Source organism: Lithobates pipiens, unplaced genomic scaffold (genome assembly GCF_037356315.1).
Source record: "Lithobates pipiens isolate NorthernLeopardFrog02 unplaced genomic scaffold, aLitPip1_a1.2 Scaffold_19, whole genome shotgun sequence".
NCBI lineage: Eukaryota > Metazoa > Chordata > Amphibia > Anura > Ranidae > Lithobates > Lithobates pipiens.
Window position 1 is genome coordinate 320,572,223 of NW_027507764.1, and position 14,654 is coordinate 320,586,876.

Here is a 14,654-nt window from a genome sequence, read left to right on the forward strand (position 1 = left end):
TTAACCAGTAGGGGGCAGTGTAGGGGTTAAGTGTGGGTGTGTGTTTTTTTAACTGTAGGGGGGCATGGCTTGGCGTGTGACGTCACTGATCATCTTTCCCTATGACAGGGAACAGACGATCAGTGACAGCCTCAGTAGGAAGCACGAGGAGAGGTTTGTTTACACTTACCTCTCCTCATTCTTCAGCTTTGTGACCCAATCGCGGGAAACCAGTGGCGATCATGTCCGCGGGTCCCTTGGCCACGATTACGGAGCTCAGGACTGGGTCGCGATTTTTTTTTTATTATTCACCTTTCGTATGTTGAAAAAATTGAACAACATTTGTCATGTATCAACATGAACTGTAGAGAGTAACTGAAATGATTCTAGCTAACAGAGTCGTGCATCTACATAATAAGATGACCCGCAAAAGAAAAAAAGCGACCCAGCCGAAGAAACTACAGGACTTCTTCTCTCCACCGGCCTGCGATCTCCCTGAAAATGGCGCGGGCGCCACACAAGGCTCTCCCTCATCTGCCGGCGGGTCTCACTTAGCAGTATCCAGTCCAGGATCATCTGGCGGTTCTTCCCGCTGATCACCCAGAGCCTCTACACCTCTACACCGCTGTCCTATAGACCTGCCATGTCAAAGCCGTGGCTGACGATTGACACACCACAGGTAAGCACAGGACAAGATTCTATGGATGACACAAGGGAACTTTCTGAGTGCATTAATGAGTTCCCCACTACTAATAAGCCGCTATCCGACACAACTCTAAAGGATATGCTTGTATCCCAAGCAGACATGCTACAATGCATGAATACCCTGAAATCTGAAGTGGGGGAGCTGGGAGGACGGATAGCCCATGTTGAACAAAAAATGGGAGAGTTTGCATTCTCTCATAATACGTTAGTGGATGCACATGACGAACAAGCGGAGGACATCTCCTGGCTCAAAGCCAAGATGGCCGACCTCGAAGACAGGGCGAGGAGGAATAATGTTAAAATACAGGGGGTCCCAGAAACTGTACAACCAACACAATTACAGGAATATGCTAAGGACCTCATGAAAGCATTTCTACCCTCTGCTTCTGAATCGGATTTGGTCATTGAGCGAATCCATCAGATTCCCAAGCCATCTCATCTGCCAGATAACTACCCTAGGGATGTTCTAATGCGTGTTCACTTTTTTCAAGCCAAAGAGCAGTTCATGACAGCATTCCGTAAAAACCCTCAGCCTCCAGAAAGGTTTTCTCACGTACAAGTATTGGCAGATCTTTCTCAATATGCTATGCAAAAACACAAGTCATTACTCTCCGTGATGAAAGCGTTATGCAATCATGACATCCACTATCGCTGGGGGTATCCAACAAAGTTATCTGTTACCCTCGACAGAAAAAACCCATGTGATCAACTCCTTAGAGGAAGGACAAAAGTTCTTACACTCCTTGGATATTATCCCTGAACAAAAAGCTGAAACCTCCTCCTCCTCCTCCACAAAGCTGGATACCCAAGATGTGTGGCAAACGGTGTCACGCAAACACAAATATTAAAGCAAGAAGCAAGATACTTAAGTTCCCCCACACTATATCTACAATAAATATGGGATTCCCTTAAGGATATGGAGCGCATAGCACGTTATTTTCCCCCCTCTCAGCAGTAATGGGCAGTTCTGCCTCCAGATTCTCATCTGAATCTACTTTTTTACTAATGTGTTCAGTTCTTGGTTATATGTTTTTTTTTTTTTGTTTTTTTCTCTCTTATCCGACTTTCCAACCCTCTGGTCTGGCCTGCACGAATACGTATATCCCTCATCTACAATAATCTACCTACCAAATACTACAACTGGAGACAATCTCTCTACTATCATCACCACAGTCTACAATCAAAAGGAGCCCCTTGAAATCTTCATAAGGTACTGTCAATATCTCTTCCTAAACTCTCCCCATGATGCTTAAAATAGTATCTTTTAACGTTTATGGTTTAAACCATCCAGCTAAGAGGGCATCGACCTGGAGGGAAGCACTGAAGCTCCAGGGGGGCATCCTCTGCATTCAAGAGACTCATTTCTCAGCATCTAACATCACAAACAGTTTCCGACCTATTCCTAGCCTCTGCTCCTATAAAGAAAAAAGTCGTTCTCATAGCTGTCAGAGACTCAGTGACATTTAAACAACTTAACACTCAAATAGATCCAGAAGCACGCTTTCTGATTCTGGTAGCGGAACTAAACAACAAACCTTTTACTATTGTAAATCTCTACACTCCTAACTCCCATCTACTATGATTCTTGAAGAAACTGTTCCGCAAGATATCAACCACCCAAAGAGGCTCTCTAGTAATATGCGGAGACTATAACTCTACTGCAGACTTCACAGTGGACACTACTACCAAATCTAAATGACATCCTCCTAAGCTCCAGCCTCTTCTACACTCAGAGGATGTTTACGACGTCTGGAGATGCCAACACTCCAATGAAAGGGACTATTCCTTCCACTCTGCCAGACACAACACCTATTAAAGAATTTATATGCTCTTGGTAGATAAAATGTTATTACAGGCGGTGTCCTCCTCCACCATACATGACATCTCGTGGTCCGACCACGCACCTGTCTCCATAACGGTGGTGGAGGGGCACACCCCCAGCCCTGTATATGTATAGCATGCTAACTCCCGTATATTCCAAAAGCGTCTCATGTAGCTAATATTACTAAACACTTGACTGAATTTTAAGTCTCGTGCTAGTCGAACTGCAGAACACTCTCTCCCCTTTTCTTCTTTATCTATTTTGTTTATACTCCTTATGTGTATGCCTATGGTACCTTATAAACAAATATTGTTGTCATTAACTATCAAGACTACTTGTTAATGTATACCTAGCTTTAGATAATATGAGTGTTTTATATTCATTGATCTGTGTCTTACGACAAACAGATACAATATCATGTTGAATGTATACTTGGACATTTTTTAATGTTTTTGTGCTATTTTTATACTGTTAACTAATGGAAAATTTCAATAAAAACTATTTAAAAAAAATATAATAATTTGGCCAATCTCCCTGCAATTCCATAGTACATGATAGTTGGTGCCTGACTGTTCACAGTTTCTCCAACATAGAGAAGATGTGGAAGGGTCAAATTTAGCAATCCTGTATGGTGTCAGGTACCATCTCTGTATGATTTTGTGGGAGAGTTCCCATAGATTGGTGCATTTAGTGGCTGAGTGGGTGTATTGGAGGACTTTGAGCCATTGTTTGTCCAAAAAGGAGTCTTTGAGATCCTTTTCCCATGCAAGCATGGAGTTTGTTTTCATGAATATGGACATGAATATGGACATGGAGTGGATATGAGTATTGGTAGTGGAATAGTTGGGGTTGATAGAGACTTGGAAGTCATCGTGGTCTTCCAGGAGTTCAGGAATGCTAATATTGGAAGAGGAAGATCCGTGTGCTTGGATTTAAGGTAAGGATTTAAGGTGAGGATAATCTAGGGCATATTCATGTAGCCTCCTGGTATCAGATCCTGTTCAATGCTTCCCCATAATGGTGTAGGTTGGTTAGGAAACCATCCTCTAATCTGTGCTAATATTGCTGCTAAATGGTACACAGCTAAGCTTGGCAAGCCTACTCCACCTGCTCTTTTTGTCTTACGAAGTTTGAAAAAAGCACTCCTGGTTTTCTTGCCCTCCCAAAGCTATCTTGAAAGTGTAGCTTGTAACTCTTAAAATATTTTTCGAGGAACTGATATGGGTGCTGTGCGGTATATATAAATTAATTGGGGTAAGAGTTGCATTTTGAAGGCTGCCAGTCTTCCTGACCATGATAGTGTATGTTCACTTAAGTTTTGTAGCCCCAGTTGTAAATTACATTCTAGCAGCAGGTAGTTAGCCTTGATTCATTGTTCAGGTTGTGAGGCAAGTTTAATCCCTAGGTATGTACCTTTGTAATAGATGAGATGCATTTTTCCAGGGAAGATACTGGCTTTGTGAGCATTAAAATCACATCATCTGTGAATAGGCTTATGACGTGTTTACGGTTATTGATCATAAAACCATGTATGTTGGGGTTATGTCTGATGTTGGTGGCTAGAGGCTCCATTAACAAATTAAAGATAAGGGGAGACAATTGACATCCCTGGAGTGTACCGTTTGATATTCTAAAAGGTTTGGACAGCGTGCCCGACGCATACACGTGGGCCAATGGAAAGGTGTTGAGGGCTAGTATGTCTCCATTGAAGTCCTCCTATTCCTGCCTCTGTTCTGCCTCAAGTGCCCTGTCCATTATTCCACACTGCGTATGCTCCAAGAGGTGGACAAGAGGTACAGTGTCACTGATGCATGCACTGTCACTGCTCACCATCCTTGTGGCCCCCTCAAACGGTGACAGGACAGTGCATGCATCCCTGATCATGCCCCACTGGCTTGGTGAGAAAAAAACGAGCTCCCCTCACCCTGTCCTGGTGCCATAGTCGCACAGGTACTCATTGATGGCCCTCTGCTGCATGTGCAGCTGCTGCAGCATGGCCAACGTTGAGTTCCACCTGGTGGGCATGTCATAAGGCGGTTCTTGGGCAGGTTCAACTCCTTTTGGAGCTCAGCCAGCCGAGCACAGGCATTAAATGATCGGCGGAAATGCACACAGACTTTCCTGGCCTGCTTCAGGACATCCTGTAAGCCCGGGTACCTGCCCAAGAACTGCTGCACCACCAGGTTAAGGACGTGAGCCACACAGGGCACATGGGTCAGCTGTCCCTGTTGGAGGGCGGAGAGGAGGTTGGTGCCATTGTCGCAAACCACCATTCCTGGCTTAAGCTGGCGTGGTGTCAACCACCTCTCGGCCTGCCCCTGCAGAGCTGACAAAATATCTGCCCCAGTGTGGCTCCTGTCCCCCAAACAAACCAGCGCAAGCACGGCAATGGAACACCTACGGAGCACTGCTGGTTCTAAGGACAGAGCACTGGAAGAGGCCATGGAGGAAGAAGAAGAGGAGGGGGTGGAGGAGAGAATTGTGTCACAACCAATAGTAGCATTTTGGAGGCGTGGTGGTGGAACAACCTCCAACACTACTGCACCTTGTCCTGCATCCTTCCCAGCTGCCATAAGAGTGACCCAATGGGCCGTGAAAGAAAGGTAACGTCCCTGTCCATGCCTGCTGGACCATGAGTCAGCAGTAATATGCACCTTACCGCTGACTGCCCTGTCCAGCGAGGCAAGGACATTGCCTTCCACCTGCCGGTAGAGAGCCGGAATTGCCTTCCGTGAGAAAAAGTGGCTACTGAGGAACCACACATTGTACAAACTCACAGAAGGGGGCTGAGTCTACCAACTGAAAAGGCAGCAGTTGAAGTGTAGCAATTTAGCCAAGCTAGCATTCAACCGCTGGGCATGTGGATGGCTGGGAGTGAACTTCTTTCGGCGGTCCAGCAGCTGGGGCAGGAACATTTGCCTGCTATAATCGGACATGGGTGTACTGTGAGCAGGGTGCCCGGAAGCACTTGGCTGTGACACACCTAATTCTACACCTTCATTCCTCTCAGAGCAGGTTTCAGAGAGGACTGAAGGTCTAGTGGGGTTGGAGATCCCAGCTGATGAGGAGCAAGGAGAGGTCCGCTTTGTTCTTTGGTGTGGGTCTTTGAGGTACGCTTGCCAACGAGCTGCATGGCAGGTCAACATATGTCTGGTCAAGCAGATGTTTTGACCAGGCGAGATACGTCTGAGACATATGTTGCAAATAGCAGTGGTGCAATCTGATGCACTCGTCTCAAAAAAGGCCCACACCAAAGAACTTTTAGAATAATGCGCAGAGGCAGCGCCCTGCACAGGCGGAGCTCTGCGGTGTGATTCAGTCAGTGTGCTGCCCCTAAGCTTGCCCCCGGAGGGCATCCTGCCTCATTGGACATGTGCCTCCTCCTTCTCCTCCTCCTCCTCTCTCCTACCAGGCACCCACGTGGAGTCAGTGCCTTCATCATCCCCTCCCTCTTCATCGCTGGAGCAAACCTGACAGTATGCTGCAGCTTGTGGAATATGACTGCCAGATTGCTGTCCTTCTTGAGCATCCCCTCTCTCTGCGCTCACACTACTGCCTTCCTCTAGCTGAGTATCATCATCAGAGCCTACAAAACACTGGGCATCCTCCTGGAGCATGTACCCAACACTGTGCTCAAAGAGTTCAAGAGACTCCTCAGGAGGACGTGGTGGGTCTAGGGAAGGAGTCACTGATGATGACATTGAGAGGAGGGAAGACGATGCGTTGGCAGCTGCTTTGCTAGTACCCTGAGCCTGGGTGAGAGAGGATGAGGAGGATGAAGAGGGCTTGGTCATCCACTCTACCAAGTCTTCGGCATGTTGCGGCTCAACATGTCTAGCTGCCGAAAAGAAGGACAAGCGTGTCCCATGGCCACGTGCTGATGATGACGATGCACCGCGTCCACGACCAGCACTGTTGTCTCTAGACACAGAGCCTGATTGCCCTCTTTTATCGGCTCGCACCTGTCTGCCTCTCCTTGCTGGCCTTCCAGACATAATAATGGCCTGAAGGGAGATGGGAAAACCAGCATTTGGATAGTGTGTATTGTGCTAGAGGCACACACAACACCCACTAACTACTGCAGATGGCAGATGGCTCAATTAGAGAAGAGCTATGTAGGTGGATATAATGGTGTATACTGTGGTCAGGGCACTCAGACAGCACGCACAATCTCCTACAACTGACTGCAAGCTCTATTTAAAAAGAGCAAGAGAGCTAGCTATGTAGGTGGATATAATGGTGTATACTGTGGTTAGGGCACGCAGACAGCACGCACAATCTCCTACAACTGAATGCAAGCTCTATTTAAAAAGAGCAAGATAGCTAGCTATATAGGTGGATATAGCAATGTACACTGCAGTCAGGGCACGCAGACAGCACGCACAATCTCCTACAACTGACTGCAAGCTCTATTTAAAAAGAGAAATATATCTAGCTATATAGGTGGATATAATGGTGTATACTGCGGTCAGGGCACGCAGACAACAACCACTACAGAAGAGCAAGAACGCAAAATCGGCCGATAACGAACGGTGTATACTGTGTTGAAGGTACACAGAACACCCACTAACTCCTACAGATGCCAACACACTACACAAGGCCGCCGCGCTGGCGGCCTTATATAGTGTGGGGCGTGTACTACACAGCCTGAGCTATGATTGGCCACAGGCATCCTGACTGTGGCCAATCATGGCTCTCCTCGCTGTCGGCGCTGTGATTGGCCAAGCATGTGGGGTCACAGTGCATGCTTGGCCAATCATGAGCCAGCAATGAACTGCGATGGCGCAGTGCATTGTGGGCCGTGAGCGCCACGCGAATTTGGCGCGAATGGCCCATAACGTTCGGTATTCGCCGAACGGGCGAAAAGCTGATGTTCGAGTCGAACGCATGTTCGACTCGAACACGAAGCACATCCCTAGTGCAGAGCATGTCATTGTGTAGTGATGATCTAAAGGACATCAGCATGTTCTTTAGCATTGTTTCAGACACTGGCTGTCCTGTGGTAGGGAATCCAGCTATGGGGTCTGGTGCTTCTGGCGTGTTAGGCGTCTGTGAGGAGCTGTGTCCACACACCTCCATGTCCTGGTGCTGAGGGCCATCTTGTGGGGACTCTGTGTGCTGCCTGGATTTGGCAGGGCTTCTGGTTGTGGGTGTGGAGGCTGCTGATGAGGATCCACTATGGGGGTTCTCCGATCCAGTTCTGCCACAATCTGAGGAAGAGACTGCAGCTGCGACATTGCCGTTCCATTCCTCCATCCGGATGCCACTGCCATTTTGTTGTGGCTGTGAGAAGAAGCCTGGCCGCTTACGAAACTGTGGCAGCAGTTCCAGTTCTTTTCTTCTCCTCTGCATCCCTGAGGTTTATCTGGGCTCTGCTGAGGTAGATGCTTGCTGCCAAGTCTAGTCTAAGGTCTGATGGATGTGGATTCCCCTGGCTGTGTGACGGAGCTTGCAGTATAAACGGCCTTCTTGGGGCTCGGACACCACGCCCCTTTTTATATATATATATATATATATATATATTTTTTTTTTTTTTTTTTTTTCTAACAGTTACATATTTGTCATATTTGGGGGTCTACCCCTTTTTCTAAGGTCCAAGCAGTACTAATAAACAAAAGTTTAGTAAATGTTAAGAGGAGACCCGCAAAAACACCAATCTTTGGAAAACATGTATGGTAAAAAGATATGGGTTAGAGAAGGGGGGCTGTGGAATAGGAGGGAGGATAATTTGATAGTGATTTAGAAATCCGGGGTCCACGTTCAGTCTGGTTTTTTTTTGTCTCAAGTTCAATTATCATACTGTCATGATATTGCTCTGTGATCTGATGTATCATATGTACTTATTCAGTGATCTTCTAAAGGCACATAGGCTGTTCACTTTGCAAGAGACCTTTCCCCAGAGATTAGTGAATGTGGTGAAATATTACTTTGCACAGAATATTCAATCACATGCAAAGGAAAAAGACAGCATTTTTGCTTGCACACAAATGGAAAAAATGTAAGAAAAGCTGCACTTTGTTCACGGGGGGGGGGGGGGGGGGGGAGGGGGAGTTAAATCAACCCCATTAATCCTTTCACAGATGAGCAGAACCTATTGTCATTGCTGTCCTTATTTCAATGCTATACTTTTCATATTTTCGTTTTTCCTTTCCTTTAGGCCTCATGCACACGGACGTTTTTACAGCCGCTTTTTTGAGCGTTTTTTGCAGCTTAAAAAGGCCTGTCCATGTTAGTCTATGGCTTCATGCCCACCTAGGCGTTTTTGAGCTGCAAATGGCATAGGCGTTTTTAAGCTGTAAAAAAAAACCAGGGCCAGTGCGTTCTGTGGCGCGGAGCTAGAGCTGTAAAAACGCGAATCGCGGGAAAACGCGCAAAAACTCGCACAAACGCGCAAAAACTCGCATAAACACGCAACATATTTTCTTTGTTTACTGAGTGCTATAGCCAAGAGATGTGTTTCTTAAAAAACGCTACTTAACGCTAATGCTAAAAAACGCGCAAAAACGCCAATGCAAAACGCGGTAAAAATCGCGTTTTTAATGCCGATTTTTCCAGGCGTCGGAGCTTGCTTTGCAGCCAGTTTTTTAAAACGTCCGTGTGCATGAGCACTTATTGTTATTTTTTTCTTTAAAGTGGATCTTTACTGCATCTGAACACCACAAACCACAAACATTATTTATTTCATATTTAATATTCAAAACAAACACCCCCCCCCCCCCCATTTACATTCATGTCTCCCTGATTTTTTTGTTGAGAAATCACTTTGCATTTCTCACCGTGGCCATCTTGAGTAATAACAAAGGATTCATGAAGCATTTACTTCTTGGAATTCGTCTTCCCTTAGCTCAAGCATGCATGCAGGAGAGTTTGCTTAACTAAGAAAACCCTTCCTCCTCTCTTCCCCTCCTGAGGACTCCTGGGATGAATGACATAATTTGCCTAGGCAAGAAACCAGGAAGTAACTGAAGAAATGCAAAAAAAAAAGTTGAAAACAAGTAAATATGATATACTTTCCTATCCATTTATTAATGCTAGCAGCATGAAGATTAAAAATAAACAATGTTGACTGAAAAAGTGAATTTCTACTTTAATCACTTGCTGACCGCCCGCCATCATTTGACAGTGGCAGAATGGCTCTTCTGTGTGAAGTGACGTAGCTGTACAGGGGCCACGGTACTAAGGAGCCAATGCACGTGCCCGGCATGCGTGATTGCTCCTGACAGAGCCAGAATGAGCATCTGTGTGTGTAAGACAGATTGATCAGTGTTCCTATATACTAGGAACACACAGTCTCCTCCCCTAGGCAGACCCACCCCCCCATGGTTAGAATACACTGAGGGAATACAGTTAATTCCTTGATCGCGCCATAGTTTTAACCCCTTCCCTGCCAGTGACATTTATACAGTAATCAGTGGCTATTTTTAGCTCTGTTCGCTGTATAAAGGTCAGTGGTCCCAAAAAAGTGTCAAAAGTTACTGATCTGTCTGCAGCAATGTCACAGTCTCAATAAAAATCTCATATTGCCTCCATTACTAGTATAAAACAAAATTATAAAAATGCCATAAATCTATCCCCTATTTTGTAGGCACTATAACTTTTGCTCAAACCAATAAATATATGCTTATTTTTTTACCAAAAATATGTGGAATATTACATATTGGCCTAAACTGAGGAAAACATTTTTTCTTTTAAATTTGTAGATATTTATTACAGCAAAACATATTGTGTTTTTTTTTTCAAAATTGTCCCTTTTTTTTTGTTTATAGCGCAAAATCTAAAAACCACAGAGGTGATCAAAAACCACCAAGAGAAAGCTCTATTTGTGGGGAAAAAGGACATACATTTTTTTTTAACTGACAATTGCACGGTTGTTTGATGTTGTGCTCAAACAACACAGTGCCGTATCACAAAAAATGGCCCGGTCAGGAAGGAGGTAAATCCTTCCTGGGCTGAAGTGGTTAAGAACCAGAACAGTTATGTCTTCCATATAGTGGTTTGGTTGTGAAAAATGATGTTCTAATTTTTTTTAGTAATCATTTTCGTCATGTTCTTTTATAGTGTATCTATGTGTATTAATTATTTTTTTTGGAATGGCTGTTCTGCTTCATCAATGTAACATCCATGGTTGCACTTGTTGCACTGAATGAGATACAGCACTTTACCAGAGTTGTCCAATAACACCCCAAAGCCCTGATTACTATCTATGTAGCCTTTTACACTAGCCATTATTGCTCAACTTTGTTAAGAAAAAACATTGTATGTTATTAATAATTGAATTGTTTCATAACCATTTTTTTTTTTGCATAAAGCCAGAAGAAGGGACCTAAGAAATCTCAAAAACGTGCTTATTTAATAATTTAAATCAATAAAGGGTTTAACTTAAGGCAAATCTTTCTGCATTATTGAAAAGCCTAGAATGCAATGTAATAACAGTTTGATATATACACTCTGCAAAAATGTTTATTTGTAAATAGCATTTCAAATACACATACTGTACTTTAAAATATAAAACATTAGTATAAACAAAAAAAAAAAAATACAACTGACCAAAAGCCAGAATATTTTTTTCTTTAGCTTTATTGCCTTTGTTAAAGCATAAGATAGTACAAGAGACCCTCAATGCACAGTAAGCAATAACAGAGTTGATACTGCTTTAAAGTATATATATATTAGCAATACTCTCACTATGTATTTAGTGTCAATTTTTATTATTATTCTTTGCATATTTTCAGTAATCTCAAAAAGAGAGAACATAAAATAATGGCAAAAATGTCAATGATAAAGTTTAGAAAACAGGCCATAAATGTACATGGCAAGAATAAAACTTTAGATGTGAGAGGGCATGGCTTGGCCACAGGAGAAGATGGGCACATAATCCCCAGGCTCTGCTCCTTCATGCTGACATCCAGCCTCTCCAGCCTGCCCAGCAAAATCATCTGCCCCCAGACAGGAGGGGAACACTCAGGCCGCCCGTTGAACTATGTCCCACAAAAGATCCCAGGCTAAGGGATCTCACCATCTGCTGGACTTCTTCATACAGCCCCTTCAGCACACTCACCAAAATGGCACCGGCCGGGAACTGGGAGAACGGAAACGGCTGCCCAATCAGCCAGCAGCATCTGACCTCTCCTCCATTAACATGGAGAAACAAGAATCCCCTCACCAAGAGCCAGTGCCCTGACCACTTCAAAATGTGTAATCCTGTATTGTATACTCATTCATTCTGTATTCACATTATTTCACATTGCTCTGTTTACTACTCAGTTGTTTTAATTTCTGTAACGATATTGGAGCCAGCCTTCCCCGCTCTAGATGACAATATGTCTTCTCTTTATGAATTGTTCACCATTTTCTAATATATTTCAATAAAAATATTGAAAAACAAAAAAAAAAACTTTAAACGTGAAATATACAGAGAGCTATTTTACCATCATACATATCACTGAATAACTTACAGTGTTGTCACTTACCTGACCTGACTTTGCATTTTCACATACAAATGTGTCATAATGTTGAGCAAACTCTGGTGCATGGTCATTAATGTCCAGTATTTTAATATAGGCTTGTACATTTCTACTGAGTCTGGGATTTTCTGCAAAAGAAATAAATAAACCAAGACAAGTAATTTATACAAAATATACCAATTATTCAGCATATTTATTTTAAATTTGAGATGAGGTTAGCTACAATAATAAGTCCGCTCTAAATAACTAAGGCATTTGTTTTCCAGTTAATACATACAGTATATAATATATGTATTTGTTTCTTAAAAGCCATACAAGAGTACACCCCCACCACCCCTGAAATGTGCTATTGATATGTTACATGTTCAGCAAAAAATGTTTTGGAACATTAGATAGACTGAGAAAGGATTAGAACCATTGAGGGAGTTCAATCACCTGGACAAAGGCATATAAAACCTTTCCCTAATTTACTGAAAAAAAAATAAAAAATAAAAAATGTTTTTTTAAATTAATACTTGTTTGGGGGTTTCCTCTTAATCCCCATCTGGTTAACTAAAACGATAAGTGAGGGTAACTCTCTCTAATAGAGTTCCAGATATTAGTAAAACTCTCAGGGGTACCATTTCTTACCCAATCTAAATTTACTGTATGGCTGGACAAATGCTTTAAGCATCTCCAAGAAAAGTTTACATTTGCCTTAAACTGTAATGACTTGCTCTCTCCCTGACCAATGGTGATTTTCTGCAGTTTCTACAGTTTCCTTTCTTACTACCATGGCTTGCTGTCACCAAATGCATAGTTATTGGTCCATTCTATACAGTTTTGGCAACATCTATTTGCCCCTAACTCTTCCCCATTGTTTATTTTCTTTCTTTTTTCAAGTTTTATGTTTGTATGGGTTTCTAGAAAAGTAATATGTGATTGTTTTTTTTTTTTTGTTTTTTTTTTACAAAGGTGCTCTAGGGTCAGCTCTAGGGTCCTGAAAGACTTGCTCTTTCAGGACCTTTCAGGAGAAGTAAAATGAACATTTTAGTTGCATAGTTGATAAGTTTGGTTTTCTGAAAAGATTTTAAATGACTCAGTTATTTTTATTTTTTTTTACTTCAATAACAATGTTCTAAACAGAACAAAGATGTCAAACTTGAAAACATTTCAAAATGAGAATGATGTATATTTGGAGCACTTTGTTCTGAAATAGATTTCTGATAATATAATGCAATCAATTCATACAATTTCATTTATTACTGTAGGAAAAAAATGTATATTAAGTAATGGGTTGGTAAGTTTCTTAGCTTTGCTGTCTATTAAGCTAAGTAGGACAAAAAGTACCCAGGATATTGCCTAAAGAACCAATTAATAATTTAGAGAGTATTGCATTTTTTTTCTTAACTTAATTTTTCATATATAGAGAATATATTTTATATTAAGAATATAAATAAAAAAAAAAAAAAAACAACAACAAAAAGTTATCAAGAACTGTAATTTACCTAAAAAAAGGAAACCGTGAGAATATAACATTTTATTGTATACGTTTTGTGCACTTTAGTAGTTTAGAGATAAAGAACATTGTTTTTGAAATGTAACTTGCAATCAGTTGAATATTTCATTTAACATGGTAAATAATTAATTTGATGAAACATTAAAAATAAATTATGTTATGTAACAATTTCAAAAAGACTTGGATTGTGAACCATTATTAACTCACTTGATTCAGTTGCAACTATTGTGATGTTCTGCCATGGTGTTGATTCACGGTCAAGTGGTTTAGCAAGAATTAAAGAACCATTGCCTGAGTGTATATTGAATATTCTCTCCAAGTCTGTGTTACGGTCAATGCTATACCTGTAAGTAAGGTGCTGAATCATTACTATAATAAACAAAAATTATTTTAATAGAGGTGACACAACTTCTTACAATAATCTTTGAATGTGATTCTACAGATTCACATCTATGTTTACATATATATATATATATATACACAACTCCTTTACCTTATCCGTAATAAGTCCAGTACATCATGCAGGGCTTATTACTAACAGCCTAGGCTGTTAGAATAAGTCCAGCATATTAGGCTGGGCTTATTATTAACAGTCAGTGCTGTTATCAACATATTAAGAAAATCCCACTTTTTAGGACCCGGTTATGTAAAGATATTAGATATTGCAAATGCTTTTGCGGAATATTACCAATCTCTGTATGACCTCCATAAAGATGAAACTACCCCCCCTCCCCAGCCCTCTCCTACACTTATTGATGCTTTCAATCATAAAGTTAAAATACCCACTCTTACAACTGTCCAACTTGATACAATCTCCCAACCATTCACAACTCAATAAATCTGCTTAACTATTAACTAATTACCTAACCAAAAATCCCCAGGAGATGATGGATTCTCAAATGAGTATTAGAAACTCTCCAATCTCTCCCAAAAAATTACAAGATGTCTTCAATCTTGCTTCTTCCTCTGGTACCTTTCCTTCTTCTGCTCTTGATGCCACCAGACGTCTTAGTAATTTGATTTCCCATGTTGGCCCTTTTCAAACACCTTCTCTGCTCGACCCCCTTGCAATCTTTATTAAGTAAAGGAATTTCCCTTTGTTTGGGCCCCTACATCTCTGACATTTTTAGGCATCCAACTAACCACACATACTGCACAATTATATTACCACAATTTCAAACCCTTC

At 42.0% G+C, this 14,654-nt stretch overlaps 1 protein-coding gene across 2 annotated transcripts in view; it reads right to left on the minus strand.

Moving 5' to 3' along the window:
- Positions 1–14,654, minus strand: part of CDH9 (cadherin 9) — a 406,872-nt gene that overhangs the window by 34,710 nt on the left and 357,508 nt on the right. For both annotated transcript variants that reach the window (XM_077492039.1, XM_077492040.1), the window contains exons 8-9: positions 13,676–13,812; positions 11,977–12,098 (exon numbers count right to left, since the gene is read on the minus strand). In XM_077492039.1, the coding sequence (XP_077348165.1) occupies positions 11,977–12,098; positions 13,676–13,812 (259 nt within the window). The remainder of the gene's footprint in view (positions 1–11,976; positions 12,099–13,675; positions 13,813–14,654) is intronic.